Here is a 22,204-nt window from a genome sequence, read left to right as displayed (position 1 = left end):
GTTGTATTTCTAAGGGTTTATTATTTACAAATATTTCGATGGTAAAAAAGTAGCAGTAAATCGGGAAAAGCTCATGTGTTTCATCTCAAACCGCTTAAAACGTTATCATAAAACGGTGGGATGGAAAGTACAAAAATTATCACCGTAATAATTTACAATCTCGTTTACAACGGTTGAAAAATATTCAACGATGCAAACGGTCATATCAATATCTACAACACGTCACGATCGATTGAGGAATAAAAATCATTGACTCGTCATTTTTTAATTACCTCAAATATTCAAACCTTGAGTCGCTGACGTGAGTTCGACTTACGTTTTCGTCGTCCCAGAAACATTGGGTTCCGATTGGCTCGACGTTGGAACCTGAGTGACTGATTGTGCGGTTACAGTTTCAGTTTGTTCCACGACTATAGAAGCCGGAGCTTGTACAGTCGTCGGGGCGATTCCTCAGGATGAATTTATTTCTTCTATATTGAGGTGGGCGATAAAACGAAGTCGCATTTGGAGGGCGGGCCTCAGTCTTCGAATAATGCACTCCACTTCATTCTTCATCATGTCCCCGACGAACATATATTTTATGTGATATCTGTTGTCGCAAATTATAGTCAGGAAAAAATGTACGAAGAAGAGAAAAGTAAAATGTTGAAAACGATTTCAAAATTACGTAAAAATTGTCAGAAAGGATACAGCAAGTCGCAGATGGGATCCATGTATTTCAGTTGACTTTGAGTACGATCAACTTGTTCCAACATTTCGTACAGACTAACGGCAAGTTCGACGACGCATCGCGGTCTCTCCGCGTTAAATCGCGCGAGCGTAGGTCCTATTAAATGGCATGCAAAAACCAGTTGTTCTTCGCTATTTACAACAGGTTGCAATTTTTCTTTGATAAATCTGGAAAGAATATTCGACTCTATTGGCAGCGTTTCATTCGCAAAAATAATCGAACATCGGTAACAATTTAGCGGACGATCGCTACTTACTGAGGCATGGTTGTTATCTGTCCTACGCCAGCATGATGCCAAATGGAATGAGCCAACGCGATCATATAGCTGTATTTGTTCTCCAGCAGTCCGTTGTGCGTTATATTAAAATTGAATATCTGGAATGGCGTCAAATCCTTGTATTGCCAATTGGCCAATCCGGGACTGGTGACTGTTTCCACGAGACGATCGTGAAGTGCGGACCAGTAACATTCCGGCAAGGCAGCAAGTAATAAGCCAACGCAATTAATCCACAGGTGTATCTGATCCGAAGGTACGACCGTATACCTGTACGAGACGAAAAATTTATGCGTGCGAAATTTTTTTCGAATTTAAATCTGGGGAAAAATATTGATTCCGGTTCGATTCTGCTCTTCTCTCACCCTTTGGCAACGACGTCGAGTAGAGAATTAGCTACCAGATTCGGTGCTACAGGTAGTGCCATGAGCTCGACGCAAGTTACGTAAAGAGCGTGAGCAGCAGGATTGGGAAATTCGTTAAATCTCCAATCGGTTGCTGGAAAATGAGCTGTCCCTGACATAGCTGTGAAGTACGAGTAACGCATAGTAAATGTTTCCGATCGGATCGGTGGTATTGAATAATCTGCCGACTTACTCTCGACGATTCGACGAACCAGGCGAACGTAGTAATCCAATTCTGGTACCCAAGTTACGGCGTCGTCCGTGGATCTCGCCATGTACAACTGATAAGCTTCGGACAAGGCCCATCCAGGAGCTCGAATTTCGCGCAACGAACCCAGTACAGCGGATACTAATCGACGTTTCAATGGCGGTCTCTCGCGTAATTTTCTTTCATAGTAATGCAACGTGTTGTACAAATAGGTGACGGGTCGATCTGCGATGAGAAGTTTTCAATTGTAACGAAACCGCTGCTCGCACCTTGGAATAAAATGAATCGGGGGAAAAACTGACCGTGGAACTTGTAGAGGCAGCCCAAGTGTTCCAGAAGTATTTCTAAGCTCTTTGTGACTGGCGGTAGTTCGAGATATCTGTGAATGACTATGTCGAAGACCGGTAAAAATCGGAGGCAGACATTTCCGAAATAAACCGGCAGACTTTGGTATTGACTCGGACCACCAGTTGTCTGCTCCATTATTCCTTCTGGCGCAAATTTTTCCGGATACTTTCGGTGGAACGCTAAATGCTTTTCATGCCAGTTAGACTGCTTCCAGTGTTCAGGAGAATTATCTTTAACGAATTCTTGTACTCTGGTACGAAATTCCGCCGCCTTTAGCAGTAACAATTGGATGATGAAAAAGCAAACTTGTGCCTCACTACCCTCTTGGGTGCGCAGTGCCTGATTTGGATGAAATTACGATATCAATTATTACTTATCCTGAAACGCGATTCTATTCGGACTTAATTGATTTTTTTTTTGTTTTTTTTTTTTACCAAACAAAGAACCAGCCTGTCGATCGTAACGATATTATATTTCCAGATCATGTCGTTGATGGTGTCAACGCACTTGTTCACGTGTTGACCTCCTACGCTGTTCGCAAATTCGAATACTAAATAATCGCAAAATTTTCGCAAGTGGGCCGACAAAGCTCGGGCTCCGATTCTTTCCAATATTCTGTAATAAAAGCGTCTCATCAGGAGGGTCAACGGACAACCGAGAGATTCTAATTTTTTCGAAAGATTTTCTTTTAATCTGATGCCTACTTGTATGCGATCGGACTTATTCGATCCGTCTCGAATATCATTTTCCACAAGAGGCATAAAAATAACGGCGGTGTACCGGGTACGGAAAAATGGGCTATTATATCATTTTCATTACTCATAGACGCCCAGTTTCTATATTCCTCTTCAACTGCTTTCTGTTTTAAATAAACAAATGGGATGAGAAATTACCGCGCTTCTAGACGCGACGAGGGCTTTCGAATTGTTCCTTTTACCTTAATCTGCTGCTTGTTCTCTTTAGGAACACTGTTCTGTTGGAAAAATTCATTCAAAACAGGTGGAAAACATTGCAAAGTATGATTGGCCCAGGAGTGCGATGTATTTTGCATGATCGTATTCAACAGTTCTTTACACCATGTCCCGCTGAGCGAATCTGCTCCAGTTCCTGAACGCATTTTACGAATTCATTTATTTAGGCGATAACGCAATTTTTTTTTTCAACGTCATCTTTGGATTACGTTTGTACATTATACGAGAAATTTTTTTAATCACCTGTTACGTGCATTGATCTCGCGAGCGTCAAAACCAAAGCTCGATTCAGTTCCTCCGATTCGGCGGAAACGAGCGTTTTGGGTTCTGACAAAAAACGAGATAATTGCGGTTGTACCTCCGCAGATCCTAAACCGGTAATTAATCGCAGAGCCGTACTTTCAACGCTGAAAATATATCACATCGAGTCACCCGTTCACCCGAAAAAAATTTATTCACAAATATTCCGTGCAATCGATCGCCGGAATTTTATAGAAAATGTAGAACATTGCTCACCAGAGATGAAGTTGCGTCTGATTTGTTTGCGGCACAGCGGCGAGACTGTGGAGATGCGAGAGAAGTTGCACTCTGTAATGCGGTTGAATATGATGCATTCTGTAGCTAAACATTTCGAGCAAGGTGTACAACGTACCCCAAGCATGCGATTTGAATACTGTAGGTAGTAATTGACCTAAAAATACAATTTTCATTTTTATCTCTTTGTACGAGAAAAAAATTTTACAATTTGAAATCGAACGGCAAAATTACTTACTGATGAATCCTTTGATTCCGAGACTTTCTATTTCCGTGTAAACTAATAATCGGCTATAAGTCTCGACCAAAGCGGGTGCCAAAGCCATGTTGCTTTTAGACTGAGCCAGTTTGATAACGTGAGTGACGATACTGTGAATCAAACTCATCTTAGAGTGTACGGTAAGAGAATCTAGAATTGACATGGATAGTGGGGTGGTAGGTCCATTTGCCAAAGCGGCATTACTCTGCAACGGTTGTAAGGGCTGCTGTTGCTGTCCCTTTTAATTGATAAATTGATGAAATATTTATGCACAATTAGTTACGACGAATCATTACATACAAGTCTTATCCCACTGAATTAAATTACCTTTTGCGTGCCGAGAATTGTGTCGACGAGGGCAGCCATAGGTCTACTGAAATATTCCTGATTAGTTGAGTAAGCATTGCACAGTAGAGCAATGCGATAATCCAAACCCATACATAACGATGTGTTAGGCATGACCAAATGCTGTAAAAATCTGTAACGTGGATGTTACGTATATGTGAATTTTATTTGATAAGCCAATGATACACGTGCGGAAATTCAATTAAAAAATATGACTCACTCGTGATGAACTTTGAGCGTGTGCGGAATTGGCCTATGAATATTCAGGTGTTCGGATTGAGCTTTTTTTAATAAGTGAATCCATATACACGTAATAGCCATTTGGTGTGTACATAATGCCTGGCTGAAATCGGGTACCGGCAATGGTTCTTTTTCGGGATATAAAAGATCGTAGAGTTTAAGTACCGGCAGGAAATTCGAAAGCTGGTAAAAAAAAATAGGATCACGTTTATTGGAATGCATTTATTATTGAAATAGTGAATATCTCGGGGAATATAATGGTAGAATTTCTTACTGGGTTGCGCTGAATGCTTCCGGATATAAATTGCAAAAGAACCCACATCAGGTGGTCTCTTCCCTTTCGTAATTCACGACCAGCTAGCTGAGATTTTTTTATTTTTTTCAATTAGATCGGGATATAATGATTACGGTAATCGGTGGATTCTATTTATATTTTACCTTGTTGTGTATCGCCATAACGATATTTTGGAAGCTAGCAAATTGAAAAAGAACAAAATAAATGAGCTGGGATGAAAGGTGAAGCCATAGCCAGTGATTTGCAACTGTAACATCTGTACCCTCTGTGGGTGGGGGATCGCTCTCGGAACGTTCCATAGCTAATAAAACCAATTCAACTAGTTGTTCCTCTAACGCAATGCATCTTTGCTTATGCTAAAAATGGATGAAAAAAATTTAGCCATGAGAATCCCATTTGATTTGCTCTGTCTTCTGATCATTACGAACCTGCTTCTGAAGTCCTAGCATGGAACAAACCATATCTCTACTATATGGTTGCTCTAAAACATATCTTAGGAGTTCAGTTTGAGGCTTGAGTAGATCTTGATCATAGGGTAAATTCCCTTTGAGAGAAAATTTTAAAGTTGTGGGGTCGAGCCTCCATGGATTTATTAAATGATCAGCATATCCAGAGTGCTCTACAACCGGTAACATTTTAGAGTGTCCGACTATAGATACCATTTGTGCCGTTGCTCTGAAACTCTCAACAAAACCTGAGAGTAATTTTGCCAATTTCCAGTGTGGCCAGTTTTTATTATCAGGATAAGCTTTCTGTATTTCATTAACGATGAAATAACCTGGCAGCAAACATGCATTTCTATCAAATATGTATTCTATAACATTCTCTAGCGCCTTCAACTGTGGCTGTACAGAAGCATTTAATCTCGCTGGTATAGTTTGAGCTTTTTCTCTGCAACCCTGAAAAAATTTGTTGCAAAATATTTGATCTTATCAGAGTGAATCAAAGAAAGGCTTTTGCCTTGTTATTGATCTCACTATAGCCTACCTTCATTATTTCTCTGACTCCCTTATAATCTACACCACCAATAATGCGGCGAATTAAATTAAACGATTCAACCCAAAAGTCTTCCTGTTGGTATTGTAGTTTATCGCAACTCAGGATACACTCGCATACTAATCTGAGACAATATAATTACTGTTAGAAGACGCTAAGCAAAGTCAGGCATTGCTCTTCGCATTATTACAGCAATGATCGCATACCTCGCAGGTAAAACATTATTTGTTACTAATGTTTCGAGCAGAGATAATAAAAGCTGTAAGCGGCTATGATTTGTCAGAGCTGCAGCCATTGTAAGAAATTGTCGGACACCGTTTTCTTGCTGCTCTGTATTTAGACCGGTCATGGCAGAGGTTAGTTCTGACTGCCATGTCGCTACCTTTTCGGTTTCATTATCTGGATGGTGAACGAGAAAGCAGCTGAACGCTTCCTCGATAGCTTCGACTTTCTGGATTGATTTAGTGAATTCATCGATTATGAAAGAATACTTCTTCTGGCCGTGGATTGTAAATGGCACAACAAGTAATGTGGTGCAGTGCATGCATACTTACTAAAATATCATTGACGATGTTGGAGATCTGAGCTTCATTAGTCATTTTAGAGCAAAATATTAATTGTCTAAGCTTGAATATTTAAACGTTTGAGTTATTCTGTCAAAACCACATTGATTATTTATTCTTTTAATAAATATCATCAGAGGAACACTTTTCACAGATTTGACACAACGTTTCTAGACGACATCCAAACCTCGCCTATTCCAAACAACGCACGAATTGAAAGAACCACACACCGCCGATTCCCGGCGTCGACTGAAGGCTGAAGTCTGTAATCTGGTCGGTTATGAATCAACTACAGGTGTTAGTGAAGGCTACCAATGTTCAGTCAATGATACAACTGACCTGCACTTACAATCTTACCTAGTGTAGTAAACGTGAGTTAAAAGCCACTGATGTTAAGCTGTGTTAAAGCATGGTTCAGAAGCTTAAAGAATCAATAGAAGAGGACGCTAGAGATCGGGTGGCTCGTACGCATGACGAACAGACGTTGTTTCGAGAAGTGTTTAGAGAATTTGACATTTTGAAAGCTGTCAAAACATTTTGCTCTTCACTGGAAATATGGAAAAATTATACTGACACTGCCCACATCTGCGTGAGGATGGATCCAGCAGAAATCAAGGAAGAACCTCTTGTTGAATTTGCAGATATCGAAGTGGTAAGACGATGCAATTTAGAAACTGATTATCATAGCTAGAATTAACCTAGAATAGAAGTTTCATGTTTTGATACTGACCCCTGCACATTTTTATCCAATACAAAATGATTTTTCAGGTACCGATGGATGGAGAAATGGATAGTTCGGACAACAGACTGGGAGCTAGTGAGATGCTTGAGCTAGAAGAAGTAGAAAATTCAGCTCAATTTTATGCAACTATTTTGATGAAAGAAGAGCAGTCGGAGGAATTTTATGAGGATCCCAGTAGCAAGATAGAGAGTGAAGCTTTGTTGGGTGAAAATCTCAAGGATCGCAATGAACAGGTCAGTGACGAAGCGATATCCTTGAAAAGGGTATTTCAGTGTCCCTTATGCACCAAAGAATACACTCGCAAGGATCACCTTAATTATCACATGAAAATCCACGCTGGTTTTAAAGACTTTAAATGCGATATCTGTAATAAGGAGTTCAGGCAAAGGGTTCACCTAAAAAATCACAAGAAAGTTCATACTGGAGAGAGAGATTTTAAGTGCCAAGTTTGCGGCAAAGACTTTGTCCTAAAGCACCATTTGACAACTCATAATATAAAAATTCATACCTGCAATATGCAACAAGATGTGGGTGGGTCTAAGCGCTGCTTCAAGTGCCAGATATGTACGAAAGAATTTGTTAGAAAAGATCACTTTGTATATCACACTAAAATCCACACCGGTCTAAGGGACTTCAAGTGTAATGTCTGTAGTAAAGAGTTCAGGCAGAAAACTCATCTGAAAAATCACATGAAGTTGCACACAGGGGAAAGAGAATTCAAATGTGATATTTGTGGGAAGGAATTCGCCCTTAAACATCACCTTACAACACACCATTTAAGAATTCATGCTGGCACTACAGCCCCTAAGTCGAACGGGGAGATCAGAGATTTAAAAACTTGCAGAATTTGTAATAAAGAATTCATCACTAAACGTCATTTAAATGGCCACATGAAAGTGCATTCCAATTTAATAGAAGCTAAGTAATTACGAAAAGAGTGATTTGAGTAACCGCGGTCTAAAACAAGATATCCTTGAAACCTAAATCCGCGAACATAATCACAAAATTAATCCTTATGGGCAAAAGATTAATTATGATAGTATAGATACTGATTTCTCAAACGTCTATCTGTTGATTTATTTATTTATTTAATAAACGATTTATGTTCTGTGCAATATTTCACTGTATATTTATATTAGATAGTTAATAAGAAATTTTACTACCGATACACAATGCGTAAATTATTTTCTCCTCGAATTTCCCGAATTTCAGTTGAAAAAATCCTCCGCAACACCATCCCGCATTCGTTTGAGATATGAAAGGTAAAGTTTTGATGGCTTGGTGCCCATACCGTGTCAAATGCCAGGTGGTGTTATTTATTGTATACGTCTGTATAAAACACGACCTTCGTATATACAATACGAAGCGTAAAGATTCGCGACAACTAGCTGCGAAAGAAAGTTTTCTTTCGCAGACGTCCTCCGTGGGGCAGTTTTCCCCGTTTTTTCCCTCCCACAGCAGCAGCAGTAGCAGGAGGAGTACCAGAGATACCCATGTTGCGAAATTATTTCGCCTTGACTTCCCGTGCAGAACTTTTATCCAATATTCCTGGTACCATCTGGTTTCAAACACCCCTCGTGCAACTGCTGCCGGAATTGTCCGCAGCAAAATGTTTCGTAATTACGCTTTCCTATGGCTGCAACGTTAGGAATTAGATATAAGGAAGTTTGAATAGCTGTTAGACGAAGATCCCACCGATATTACTCGCAGGATAATCCCTCATCTTATCGTTTCACCCCTAATGAATGAGAATGTCGAGCATTCAAGATCGTGTCCACCTATTACCTGCATTGATACATTTTTTTTTCGTATCAATTTCTCAGTCAAGCGAATGGTTTCGAGTAGAATAATCTTCGGAGCGTCCTCAGCTATTCAAAAGGAGGCTTTATAGATACTTAATATACAATATACTGCCGCGAACGAGTTTGAGTACGATATTAAATTCTGCGACAATAAAGTAAAGCTTCGTCTCGAATGAAACCAGGAGCTCATTCTCATTGTTCCTCACGCGGCGAATCGGTATTGCAAAAGAGTTCCGCCTGCGTTAGAACATTTACTTTATTCTTATGAAAAGCTTACAGCTATTTCTATAAATACCTTCCACCCCGTAAGAATCCTATCGAATCTCGTTCGGTGAAGCCCGTTTTCCAGTATACCTATACCATCGAAAAAAAAAAAAAAAAGAACACATTTCATCAGACTCGTCAAATTTTCGCACGCTTTTAACTGCTGTTCTATTAAAAAAAAATTATGAATCACCGTGTCAAGATATAAGTATTACATTCACGAATTTCACCGTTAAAAGCTGCGATCCATCAAGAGAGCGGAGGCGTAGGACGTCAGCGGTCCATTTCGATATTTCATATTATGATATAGGCCGTGTATTTACGCACCCCCTGGCTCTCTATTGGACATACGTATGTTGGAAAAGGTACGCACACATATAAATCCGACCTTCTCATATTATATTACCAATACAGACCCTGGGGAAGAACGGTGGTATAGAGCCCCTGGCCAGGTCATACAATGCGCTCTTATTTTGCTTTCATATACCACGAGATAAACGCCGTCCAAGTGTTATTAGTCCAACAATTTCAGTATATTTCTGCGGTATTCCCGTATGTTTTCATATATATATATATATATACATATATATTTATATTTCGGTCAGGCAGAAACGCGAGAGGATATTGTATGTATAGGTATTGTGTATTTTTTCCTTATTCTCCATCCCCATTTTTCTCTTTTCACTTTTTCCTTTCTCTTTTTTTTTTCTCCATTATTATTATTCTTTTATATTCTGCATCAAAGTATGGATTTACAACGTTTCATTTCACGCAGCTTTGAAACGTCCGCGTGTTATACGTTCCGCTGCAGTATAATACAGCGATATTATATCATACGAACCGCGGGATACATATTGAAAAGTATAACGCACATACACATCGCTGCGTCAGTGCACCCGCGCTAGGATCCTTAGGGGATTAATTTAATCATAAGAAAGAACTGTTTGTTCGATTCAAGATTCTCATCAAAGTTGTATAACAAAAAAAAAAAACAAAGAACCACCCCAGATGCTCGCTTGACCGGAATTTGCTTCGCTTTTTTTGCTTCTCTTGATGAAAAAAACGCATAGAAGGGTTCGTTGAAGTGGATTCAAAACTCCGAGAAGTTTGAAATATCATTCCGTATCTTGAATCATTATTTTTATAATCTTGCCCCCAATCTGCTTAGCATAAGATCGGGCAGCACGTTGAATCAGAAGAGTTTCATGCGTAAAGAGTGCGCGTGCAGGGGCTAGGGGGTTGTTTATTGGCTTTTACCATAAAAATGGGGTTGTGGAAAAAAGTTGGTTCCTACAATTCCTAATAAAGCTCGTACGTCACGGTACGTTACCTTACGTTACGTTGCCTTACCCGAGTGAACATGGGAATCGGTTATTACATCGGGGAGAAAAGGGGAGAGAATAGAAGAGAATTGCGAAGAGTCGAGTGGTGCGGTTTTCGTCGGGGAGTTTCGCGGGCTTCGCAATGTCGTACAGCAGCTCGTGCTTCCATTCTCGTGTACAGCGCTATGGGGGAAAACACAACGGCGGAAGGGTCATCATTATATGCGAAGTAGTTATAAATATTGGTTCGCAAAATTCATGAATATGTTAATTTAGCCTCGCATAATCCGTGTTCGAAGTTTTGCGGTGGCAATGGCCGCGCGCGCGCGCTGAGTAGTCGTCACGGTAAGTGGGAGGGTAATTTATTCTACCCGGGGATAAAGTCCCACCGACATTTTATACGCGGTAATGTTACGATCAAAATATTAGCGTAGCATATCGCCAAAATTAATAAAGTTCATAGGAAAATCGGAGTTGTACACGCGTGTGTATATTTTTTTTTTTTGTTTCAATTTCGAAGTTGCCCAATTATATTCCTCCGTTCTCATTGCCGGTATTTTTCTTCGTCTCCAGAACGCGCGGTGCGACAGAGGAAATTTGAAAATTTTGCGACGAATTTTAATCCTCTTTGATTCGGACGGAAGGCATAATTACGCGGACCACTCGAGCAAACTGTTTGCAGTTTTTAATTTATGATTCAATTAGATTGCGGGTTGAATGGGTGAATGGGAGCGTGTCGTTTCAGAATCGGTACGACACTTTCAAAATGAGGTAACGGCTCAGATCGGGTGTAATATACAACGGCTACGAAGTTAATCCCTGCCGTTGGCAGTGAGGCAAAAGCTCTCGGTTGAAAGCTGAGAAATTAATTTTTTCACGAAGAAAAGCATCGGGTATAACCGGCGCCAGATTTGGATGTTTATAAAATTGGTATACGTATGTAGGCACACCAATCTCCGCATAAATTTTATACTTCTCGTTGGCTTCTCGGAACATTCAAAACCCTTGACGGCGCGTCGTTTTTCCCTTCCCTTTACTCTCTCTCTCTCTCTCTCTTCTCTCATTTTCCGAGCATATTCGCTTTATTTCTCTTAAGTTTTATTTTATTCGGGGGGAAAAATTATACGCGTGAAATGAAAAAATTGTTTGCCCCGATTCTACGAGACGGTGCTCCGAGAGGCGGTGAAAGAGAAGAGAAATAAGGAGGAAAAAAAGGAAATTCGGAATGAAAAAATTGAAATACTCGCAACGAGTGATAAGAAAACGATTCTCACATTTCGCACGAGAGTTGATAACGCGAAACAACCTCGCATCCAACACCACTTCGTATCCGGAGCTTTCGAGATAAAATTTTTCCGGGACAGATATTCGAGGGGATAATTATTGCCACGAGTTTCCCGCTACTTCTGATCGTACCGTCGCCGCACGAGAAATGGTAAAATCTCAGGTTGAAAAACAGGGTTTGGAAATTGAGAGGAGAAGACGGCGTTGACGATCCCGAAACGCCTTTGGGTCTACTCAAGTATACACAGCGAAACTCTTTGAGGCATCAAAGTCTCCAGTTTTATAGCGGCGCGAGGCGTCATTGAATTTACAAATATACGATGTGGACGGAGAAGGACCGGGGATATAAGGCCGCCGGAATTTCCCTTGAAAAAGAAAAGGATTAGCCAGTACCATTGAGCGAACGGAAGGGAATAAGGAAAGAGTTGGAAGGGCGGAAGGGCGGAAGGGCGGAAGGGAAGGGAATGAGAAAGAGGACAGAGGACAGAGGGAAAGAGACATCTAAGAGAGCTTAAATAATCAATTGCTAGCGCTAGCACTAGAGGAGGTACTCGGGCTGGGTTGACCTGTGTGTCGAGTGTTTGCTAACTCCGTTCTCTCTCCATCTCAGTCGGTCAGAGTCACGAGTTTCTCAACCCCTCTTCGTTCTCATCACTTCCACACCCACCTCCCTTCGTACCGAAGAAGGAGCTGCTGGCTCCAGGAAGCACCCCCGCGCACACAAAGGGACCTTCCCAGTTGAGTTTTATGGACGAAGAGGTCGACTTACTCGGTTTATGAGAGTGACCCTGCCTACGACCGACTCGAACCCCCTCGCGCGGTCCCCACACTTTTGTCACCGCCATACCCTGGTTGAGGGATCCCGAAGAGACGAGGTCCGCGCTCTCAGGATCTTTATTAAATTTCAGAAAAATGCTTCCTATCAACCCCGTATCTACGTTACCCCGCTTCGTCGAAAACCACTATTCATTTTTCTTTTTACGACAACGAACAATAAACGAGAGAAAAAACCCGAATAACCCGTCGTTTTTTTACTTTTTTTTTTCTCTTTTGGCAAAACTATACCGCGAGAATCTAGAAATTTCGGAGATTTCCTTGGTATTTCTCCCCGGTGAAAAGACATCATCGCGTGATATCTCAAGTGCTTAAATTTTGAATGCTTTTCCAGGATGATGGGGGGGGGAATGGGGTGGTAGAGCGGTGGTGGTTGATGTTGGGTGTATTAGCGTTCGTGTTTCCCGTTGGTCTCCACTTTTCCCCTGCCCCTCGCTCTCCTCCCCCCCGTGTTCTCCATCTATGTGTATAGCGTAGTGAAGAGAAATTAACATGCAGCAACAAAAGGATGAATTTCAAGCGAGTTAATTCTCTCGCGCACGAGTTAATTTGGGAAACGTGCTTCCTGGATTGTTGCTATGGAAATGAGACCGTCCTGCTTTTCCGTCCTGCGTATACCCGCCCATGCAACGTTCGTTCACCGGTCTCTCTATGGTTTGCTTGCGCCTGTCGTGCTGTTTTGGTTTTCTATACATATACAGACACTTTAGGCCAACTTAATCTGCAGAGAGGAACACCCCAATCTTCGAATCGTTTTACAACCCAGTAATTGCAACTCCTGCTCTTTGACTCGCTTCAATATTTTCTTCGTCCAAGAAGCATCCCTTATTTAGGTACCTACGTATGTCGATACACTTACCTACGACATACTATCGCTCCGAATATATGAGTTTTTTCCTCTTTTTTTCTAACTTACTGAACTAACAGTGTAGGCGTGCACTTCGTATAGCATTATGGGGTTGCTTGGAGATTTTTCGGAAAAAGACTTAAGATTTTTTTTCGATTTTGGGATCGAAAAACAATATTTTTTTTCGGGTTTTTTTTTTCTCGAGGGTTTCTCAGGTAATTTGACCTCAGAAATCCAAATCTGAGAAAAAAATTGATCTATCTCTGAAATTGACCGGGTTATCGCCATTTTATCGTTTTGTAATATAAATTTGGGAATATCTCTGCGTCGAAATATTCGAATTTTTTGGTCTACGAGCGAACCCGAGCTTTGCTGGAGTCAGCGCAGCCAGCAGCGTAGCGCTTTGTTGTGAGACGTCACCTTGGGGGCTGAGCAGAGGTGACGCCTCAAAACAAGACCCCTCGCTCGTGGCTACCTGACTCCAGCTAAGCTCGGGTTTGCTCGTAGACTGAAAACTTCGAATATTTCGACCCATGCATGGATTGCGACGAATCAAAGTGGGTCTACGACTAAAACCAATCGATATTTCTTCATTTTTATGCTCCCAACAGCGAATAATTGATGATTACTTGATCGATTGCACGAGTAGATGATTTTGGCTTTCAGATTTTGATTCCTGAGCTGATTATACGTGAGATTACCCTTGAAAAACCAAAAAAAAATCGATTTTTTAGCAAACAAAAAATCGATTTTTGGGCCAAAAGTAATGCAGTTTAAAAATTGATTGTATTACACTTTTCTGACGTATTTTGACCTCGGGAATCCGAATCTGCAAGAAAAATTGATCTATCTCCAAAATTTACCGAGTTATCGCCAACTTTCAGCTTTCTGGGGTCGGAAAAAAAAAATTGAGTTTCTAGTCTATATTAATGTATTCTGAGCCCAGAAATCCGAATCTGGAAGAAAATTTGATCTATCTTCAAAATTGATTGAGTTATCGCCATTTTTGTGCATTTTTTTGCATAAATTTGAGGATATCTCAAAGGGAAAAAATCGTAGCTCAATTTGGACAACGGATTCGCGTTCCTGAGGTCAAAATACATAAGAAAAGTGCCATACGGTCAATTTTAAAAAATAAAAATTTTTGGTCAAAATTTGAAAAAATCGTAAGGGGTACCCCTTGGAAAAATCTCAAATTTTGACCAAAAATTTTTATTTTTTAAAATTGATCGTATGGCACTTTTCTTATGTATTTTGATCTCAGGAACACGAATCCGTCATCCAAATTGACCTACGATTTTTTCCCTTCGAGATATCCTCAAATTTATGCCAAAAAATGCAATAATTCGGCGATAACTCGATCATTTTTTGAGATAGATTACTTTTTCTTTCAGATTCAGATTCCTGAGCTCAAATTACATTGATATAGACTGAAAAATGAATTTTTAATTTTTGACCCCAAAAAGCTGAAAATTAGCGATAACTTGGTCAATTTTAGAGATAGATCAATTTTTCTTGCAGATTTGGATTCCTGAGATCAAATTACATCAGAAACTCGTAAAAAACCTTCAAAAAACAACGAAAAAAAAATGTTGATTTTCGGCCCATAAATCCAAAAAAAGATCCAAGGAGTACCTTTGGAATTCTTCGATTCGTCGGTGAAAAGTCAAAATATTTCTTACCATCGGGATTCTATGGTGCTCTAATGTATTTTGATCACAGGAATCTGAATCTCAGCGCCAATAATTGATCTATAGCTATAGAATTTCAAGTGAAGTTCAGATATCTCGATGGAAAAGATTCGTAGCTCAATTCGGTCCCAACGTTTCCAGAGTCAAGTTATTTTCACAGCTGTCAATGTGAAAGTGAAGTGATAAGAAGAAAAAAATCTCATACCTCTCGAGTTCATTTTGTAAAACGAAAAAAAAAAGAAAGAAATGTGAGGAGAAAATTTTCACTGCAGAAGTCGAGACGAGCGGGGTAGCAAATTGCGTAGCAATAAGCGAGACGACTCGTAAGTGTCTTTCTGCAGTACTTTGCGTCGCTTGACTGTTACTACTTAGCATAATGAACTTAGCTCGGCGTCAACCATCGGTGTTGATAAGTCACGTGTCTCGTCTACCGTACGACAGATCCTTGCAAAGTATGCTGGAAATGAAGAGAAATTGTTTCTGATTACCCGGAATAATTTTTATGGTTCTTACGTATATATCGTAACAGTCCCGCAGTCGCCTCACTCACTTTGAATCCGTTGAACAGCCAAGGGTGGAATAATGATATGCGAAGTAAAAAATTAACATCTTGGAAATTCGACATAATTCTTTCACATATTACCTACACACACACACGCATATTTCCTAACTCGTATAAATCCGTGAAACAGACTCGACTTGAAAATCGATAAATATTATCGCCGACAGAATCGTTAAAAGATGAATCGACTGGCTCCTCGTCCGATTGATCAATCAATTCCGCTGATTTCTGTTATCAAACACTTCGGAGCAAACGCGAATAAATAATAATATACTTGACACCGAAAAATCACGGGTTATCATTGATCGGACAACTTGATGTAGATTACGAACATGTACTGCAACGGGGAGCGGATGACCGCGAAACAAAATTCGTTTTTAAATCTCGCCTGACTTCAACTGGAGGTGAAAAATATCCTTGGAGCTTGCGACGATCCCAGGATTTCTAAAATTTCAGAAGATATTCATCAAAACAGTTTAATCGCCGCGACCAACACGGCGGATGCGAGGACGGCTGTCAGACTGAAAGTCGTTTGGGAAGCGGCGCTCTTGTGAGCCTTCCAATATTCTTCCTCAACGAAGTAAGGAAGAACGTCCAGAGGTGCGGAGTAGTTGAAGATCCACGTCGGACCCTTGTACAAATTGAGTGTGGTACCGTCTCTCCACGAACCAGTGGGCAAAAAAATATCCCTCGAAGTCGCACCCTCCACTATAACCGGTGCGACCACGACGACCTCCCCCAACATGTATTCTGAAAAAAAAAGCGAAAATTTCCAACAGATCGAAATTATCTATCACCTGACGAACCCCCTTCCGTTCTCGCAATCAATTTTATCCGCGCTACAGATAAGGGTTAATGTACCGCCGATGGTCATACCGCAAACAATATGCTCGTACGTTATCGATAATATGAAGGGGGGGGGGGGCAAAACGAAAAAAAAAAAAAGAAATTAATTACGGTCTTTTATTTTGTGGGCCTCTGTATTCAACGGGTCGACCCACCAGACCGGAGGATTGACTGGCGCTCCGGTTGCCACCGTGGCATTCATTGCCTCGATTATCGTCGGGGCGTATCGCTCGTGCAACTCGGTATATTTCAAGCAGATTTTCACAGTCTGGAAGACAAAAATTTCGCTGAATATACGTTTGTCCGGAGAAAAAAAAAAAAATAGAACGCCGGTACAACGAAAATTAAGAGAAAATGGGGGGTGTAAAGAAAAATGGATAAATTTCGGGGGGGATAATTTTCACCTCTTCGTCGTAGTCCCAGGGTACGATGGAGTACTGTATAACCGGCATGAAGGTGTTCGCCTGAAGCCATCTGATGTAAAGTTCCTTACTCGGTAGTTTCGTATCAACCAGGGAACTTCCCTTTACTCCGTTACCGCCAACCATGTCGGGGAGAACGAAACCGTAGCCGGCTATATTCAAGACCAGCAAAGTGTTTATCAAGGTCGGCAGGCCATTGTCCAAAGTCCAATCGGAGTCCTTGTCCAACATCCTGACCATGATATCGAGATCCTGGGTTCGATGGCCGGATCGCACTTCGGATCCATTTCCGAAGACGGCAACAGCCCTCACGTATTCCTCGGTGAATATATTCGGCGATCTTTCAACGTCCCCCGTAAGATTGGCGGGTGTCGGTAGCCACGAGGTTTCACCGGCGTCGAATTTGTAGTAGTCTATGCCAGCCTTTGATTTCAGATTCTCGAGCCTCGCCGTGTACCTGCGGGTAGATCGTCGAACGATCGATGGACGTCGTCGTCGAATTCTGCGACGGATCGTAAAAATATCACTTACCATTTCGCCGCTTTCTCGTTGGTGAAGTCGACGACACCCGCGCTGTTTCCCTGCCACCACGTGGCGTTCACCTCTCCGTCGACGTCCCGAACGAAGTAACCCTTCGACAACGCCTCGTTGTAAACCGTTTCGCACTCGAGGTTTACGAAAGGTGTTACCCAGAGGCTGACCATGAATCCGAGCTCGTGGAGATCGTCGGTCAGCTTCCTGATGTCGGGAAACTTGTTGTCGCTCGCGTCGAAATTCAGTGTGCCGTAACAGTCTTCCCAAAAATCGTCGATCTCCAGCTGACTGTATTCGAATCCGTGGTCGACGATCTCCTTCGCGTAATCGCGAACGAGCGATTCGTTTATTTTCGATTTGTAACGAGCCCACGTCGACCATATAGGTTTAGCTATGATAGTTTCGTGCGGAATGCTCGTCGGTCGGGGAAAAAATCGGTCGGACGCCACTTCGTAGGCCGACCTTGGATCCGAGGTAAGAGCTGTGGCGTACTCGAGTTGAGCGTGATCCGGACTCCTGAAGGGGCTCTTGTTTTTCGTGTAAAGATAAATCGTGTCCTCGTAACGGTTGTTCTGATCTGAAAAATCGACGTTACATCGGTGATTCCTCGACCGAAGAATGAAAACTCATCGAACAAACTCACCCAAGAAAAGTGAGGTGGCCGAGGGAAAGTAGAAAAAATCTCCTTTGCTGCTGACCCAAAACGGTTCAGCGATCGACATGGCTATCGACTGGCTCAATTCTTTCGTCACGTAACTAGTGTCGTTCCAAACGGAATCCTGTACGGGCCAAATTTGACGTCTCGCTTCTGGGCCGCCGTACCATTGAACATTTTCCTCGAGTTCGATACTGACGCCCAATTCGGCGTCGGGCGAATCGCTGGTCAGCGTGACGTACGAGAAGGTGTACAACGCTCGACTCGCGTCGATTTCGAAGGTGATGTTAAAATCCTCGCCGGCCAATTCGACGCATTTATCGAATTCCGTTTCGCAATATCTCGCCGAGTATTCCGTCGGCGTTATTCCGCTCTTGGTTTCGGCGCCGCCGATCAGGACTTTGGCCGAGGTGCTTCGCGCTGATGCGATTCAAAGAAACCGGTAAAAGATCGGGGGACAAAAAAAACAAGTACGGATTTTTTGCGAAGCGAACTCACTTACTTTTCTCATTGAGGGTGTACGAGATACCGTCATCCTCCCGTGTCAAGGACAACGTGCGATCGTCGCCCAATTCCAGGGTCAAGGGAAACGTAACGAGACGTGACGGAATAGCTAGGGCTGTTCCGGCGCTAAAAGTAAGGGTCACCACCAACCACCACATTCCGAACATTCTCCACACTGTGTGTATCCAACGCTCCCAACTTCGTTTTATAGATACAACTCGTCCATTAGCGGTATAAAAATGATCGGCTAATAGGGATATTCGGCTGATATGAGCCCCCGTTTATCGCCGGTTATCGCTACAGTTTTCGTTCTACATTTTCAATTATCTACAGAAGCCGTCGAAAAAATTCTGATCGCGATAAAATTCGTGCACGATACCCGGGCCTACTTATCGTCCGTATCGTGGCGAGCGTCGACGAGCGACGACATTACGAGCGCCGAGAATAATCTGCAAAAGAACGTACGGTGCAGGAATTTATCGTAAGCCGAAAAATTTTCAGCTACAAAAATTACCGCTCATTGTGAGCGCACATCTTCGTGTTCCGCTAAATCGGTCTGAGAATTCGGTGCACTCTCGGCGAAGCGTTTCCAGCGGCAGAAGGTGCACCAGCGGTAAAATACCCGCTCGGTTCGCTCCCCCGGAGGATTTCGGTCCGGAGTTCTCTTGATAGGGTCTACGAGAGGCCGGGGGTAAAGGGGAGTAACGGGGCGGGGAGGGACGGGGAGGGAGGGAGGGGTGAATTGCCGGCGGGTTTTGTTGGTGTGTTCGTGTTCCCGCGTGTTGATGAGTACGGAGGTAGGTGAGCGGGTAGGGCATTCCCTACGAGCTGAGAATGGCTGAGCTACCACACCTGGTTCATTAGCGGAACACTGCAAACGCAAACATCCCCATTTCAACCGGTCGTGAATACGTGCGCGAATGCTACCAGATCCCGAGTCGGGGGTGGCTATAGTTACGACCTTTCTACCGCACGTGTCTGTGTGTAAATATATATGGATAGGTGTACACGCACACGTACAGCTGATATACTCGCTTCCGTTTTACCTGCGGAAAGCGATTGTGTAAACGTCATACACAGAGTTGTATGCACGTTTGCAGTTTAGCGGTGAAATTGGGAAAGGGTTTACAGTCTCTCCTTTGCCGACTAGGATCGCACGGACCAACAAGCTTTGTAGATTAGAGGATCTGGTTTTTCTTTCTTTTACCTTTTTTTTTCTTTTCTTTTTTTTTTCCTCTTCACTCTCGCGAGGGTCTCCGGGGATCCGCTACGGAGATCCCCGAAGCGTGACGAGCACCTCAACATTTTCAAATTTATATTAAAATATGTAAATTTATCGCGGTTTGCCGTATTTTGAAAACGGATATAAATCATCCATTCCGGCTACTTTGCTGGACCGGTAGACGCTGCCTTTCGCGATATATATATTTTATATATCGCGAGATTCCTGCGGCCCTTCTTCGACAGAACGCGGTCGCTCGCTCGAACTCCTCCCGAAGGTTCTCGGTGCGCTCGGATGCAATTTATGACGGTTATTGTGTGACGACTATAAATTAGGGGCTTATTTCAACGAGGTTTTCACCGATACGCGGTGGTAGGCCGCTCTTCTGGTTGCCAAAATATTTCATTTCGCCAAATTCTTTTTTTTTTCTTCCTTTTGCTTTCGTTAGATCGTATTTTAGTTTTATTTTCGAATCGAATTAACGAGAGTCGGCGAAATGTACAAAACGATCGAAAAAAGAGTAAAAAAATCACGAGGAGGGCGACAGATGACGCGAAGGGGAAGGTTGAGGGGTAAAAATTTTCGGATGAAAAGAGTTGTCGTATCGTTCGGACGTGATATTATAGCTGCAGATGTTGTACAAGACGACATCAAACCGCTGCCCCGAATCACCTACTCAATGTATCAAACAAACAATAATCAAGAATGATATCATCTCGGAAAAAGTCAAATAAAGGAACGGGGGGGGGGGGAAAAGTGATAATGAAATGTACACAGCGGACCGACGACCCCCTCCCGCTATCCCATAAAATCGTACGAGAAATCAGATTCCCGACACGGTCGATCGATGGAGTTGTTTTTTTTTTTTTTTTTTTCCTTTACGATCGGTACACGAGATGCTCAAAATTCGTCAAGGTTCTCCGGTACGCCTGATCGTCAACTCTGTGATCTGAAAAAAAAATCGATTTTATTCGCACGAATTTTCTTCGTTAGACTCGATTCCGGATATATATTCACCTGGACTTCCGGCCGAGTGCCGAGGGCGTAGGCAACCGCGTCAGCGACATCCGTCGGTAACAAAGCTGGAATTCTTTGGAAAATATCTTTCAATTCCGGCGTGTTGGCCGTTATTTCAGTTTTCACCAGTCCGGGGCTGACGCTCTGCAATCAAGGGAATCACGACGATCGGACGATGGGAGTTGAATTTTTCGGGGCAGGGGGTGATTCATCGATTCACTTACGGTCATTCGCACTTTTGTTTTAACGTCGATCAACTCCCTTCGAACAACGTCAGCCATAGCTACCGTAGCGTGTTTGCAACTCGGGTACAAATTCCAACCCTTGTGAAGAACACCCTCGGGAATCTCGTGGCCTAAGAGGCTGTGGGAAAATTGATAATAACACGCCGCGAATTGTATCGTCGATTGAAAGTCAATCGATTATCCCTGACCTGTTGATAATGAATACGTGACCTTCGACGTCCCTCTCCCTCATCGAGGTAACCGCTTCTCTCGTGCATATAGCTACCGCCAAAACGTTCACGTCCAGCATTTTTCTGAATACTTCGGTCTCGCTTTCTGCGCCACCGTGTAACGAAAGATCGCTTTGTTATTATTCGATAAGAAAAGTTCGGATTCTCTTCGCGAAGCTTTGAGCGACGTAATAATCACCGATGATTTTCGAGTAGTGAGTGATTCCGGCATTGTTCACCACGATGTCGACCCCGTTGAGATTATTCCTCGCAAATTCAAAGCCCCCGATTATATCGCTCTCGTTCGTCAAGTCGCACTTGACCGGGAAAAGTTTGCCCCGAGTTTTCCCGGCACTCGTCAACGCTATTTCCTTCTCCCTGAGACGATCGTACTGGATGTCAAATGCAGCGACGTTGATTCCCTCTTCGAGAAAAATGTCCGTAATAGCCGAACCGATTCCGGAAGCCGCCCCCGTCACCACCGCGCTTTTTCCTCTCCATCGTCTCATGGATAGCCAGCTACCCCTGCAGCTCTCTGCGATTTCTCCGCTAAATTTTTTTTCCCCCAAAAATCACCGCAGCTCCGATAACGACCCTTTCGATTCGAGGAACTTTTTCAACGCTACTCTCAGCACTACGCAGCTGCACTTTTAACCGACTGCGCAGCCCAGCCCCGCGAGATGTATATCAAAAACTGAAACGATACGCTGCATCGGAATGCACCGAGACTCCGAGTGATTAACCTTCGTCAAGATATGTACGTGGAGGGGGTTAAAAGTCGCGCGCTAACATCGGACCGATTACGATACGACGAACGACCTCGTTCTCTTTCGATATCGCGTTTCTTACGCTCGATCATCCGCCGCGGAATGAGAATGTTTTTCAACGTATTTCAACGACGTTTCCAATTGATACGACCTTGAGACCGAAAACCGCGACGTACAGTATAACGGCGTAGTTCCTCGGTTAAAAATTTTCCCCGCCAATTTAGCGAAAGACAAATGCTTTCAGCCTTTGAAAAATATGACGAAAAGA

General features: G+C 42.6%; 4 protein-coding genes across 5 annotated transcripts; 1 reads left to right on the top strand and 3 right to left on the bottom strand.

The window, feature by feature from the left end:
* Position 1: 1 nt before the first annotated feature.
* On the bottom strand, positions 2–6,596 carry LOC105691051 (mediator of RNA polymerase II transcription subunit 23). The gene is made up of 20 exons (XM_012409291.3): positions 6,159–6,596; positions 5,811–6,055; positions 5,596–5,728; positions 5,037–5,507; positions 4,752–4,964; positions 4,588–4,674; positions 4,294–4,496; positions 4,056–4,206; positions 3,708–3,966; positions 3,452–3,626; positions 3,179–3,342; positions 2,902–3,071; positions 2,669–2,823; positions 2,399–2,579; positions 1,919–2,303; positions 1,602–1,841; positions 1,370–1,529; positions 987–1,274; positions 691–897; positions 2–589 (listed from the first exon to the last, which is right to left on the bottom strand). Exons 1-20 carry the CDS (start codon positions 6,201–6,203, stop codon positions 451–453), a joined length of 4,071 nt encoding a protein of 1,356 aa, XP_012264714.1. The 5' UTR covers positions 6,204–6,596; the 3' UTR covers positions 2–450.
* LOC105691052 (gastrula zinc finger protein XlCGF57.1-like) lies at positions 6,577–8,075 on the top strand. The gene is made up of 2 exons (XM_012409292.3): positions 6,577–6,819; positions 6,936–8,075. The coding sequence occupies exons 1-2, from the start codon at positions 6,577–6,579 to the stop codon at positions 7,833–7,835; spliced, it is 1,143 nt and encodes a 380-aa protein (XP_012264715.2). The 3' UTR covers positions 7,836–8,075.
* A 7,362-nt stretch (positions 8,076–15,437) lies between these two features.
* On the bottom strand, positions 15,438–20,426 carry LOC105691038 (myogenesis-regulating glycosidase-like). 2 transcript variants are annotated; one of them, XM_048659365.1, is made up of 6 exons: positions 18,475–20,426; positions 17,961–18,398; positions 17,315–17,894; positions 16,766–17,240; positions 16,473–16,629; positions 15,438–16,265 (listed from the first exon to the last, which is right to left on the bottom strand). In XM_048659365.1, exons 1-6 carry the CDS (start codon positions 18,641–18,643, stop codon positions 15,982–15,984), a joined length of 2,103 nt encoding a protein of 700 aa, XP_048515322.1. In that variant the 5' UTR covers positions 18,644–20,426; the 3' UTR covers positions 15,438–15,981. The 2 variants fall into 2 exon arrangements, with proteins under 2 accessions (XP_048515322.1, XP_048515323.1); XM_048659366.1 differs by lacking the exon at positions 16,473–16,629 and having other exon boundaries at positions 15,976–16,265.
* A 148-nt stretch (positions 20,427–20,574) lies between these two features.
* On the bottom strand, positions 20,575–22,001 carry LOC105691042 (farnesol dehydrogenase-like). The gene is made up of 5 exons (XM_012409279.3): positions 21,369–22,001; positions 21,149–21,275; positions 20,940–21,078; positions 20,716–20,859; positions 20,575–20,647 (listed from the first exon to the last, which is right to left on the bottom strand). Exons 1-5 carry the CDS (start codon positions 21,676–21,678, stop codon positions 20,609–20,611), a joined length of 759 nt encoding a protein of 252 aa, XP_012264702.2. The 5' UTR covers positions 21,679–22,001; the 3' UTR covers positions 20,575–20,608.
* Between the last annotated feature and the right edge of the window lie 203 nt (positions 22,002–22,204).

Source organism: Athalia rosae, chromosome 8 (genome assembly GCF_917208135.1).
Source record: "Athalia rosae chromosome 8, iyAthRosa1.1, whole genome shotgun sequence".
Taxonomy (NCBI): domain Eukaryota; kingdom Metazoa; phylum Arthropoda; class Insecta; order Hymenoptera; family Athaliidae; genus Athalia; species Athalia rosae.
The sequence above is the reverse complement of the archived record's forward strand: the minus strand, read 5'-3'. Positions and strand labels throughout refer to the sequence as shown.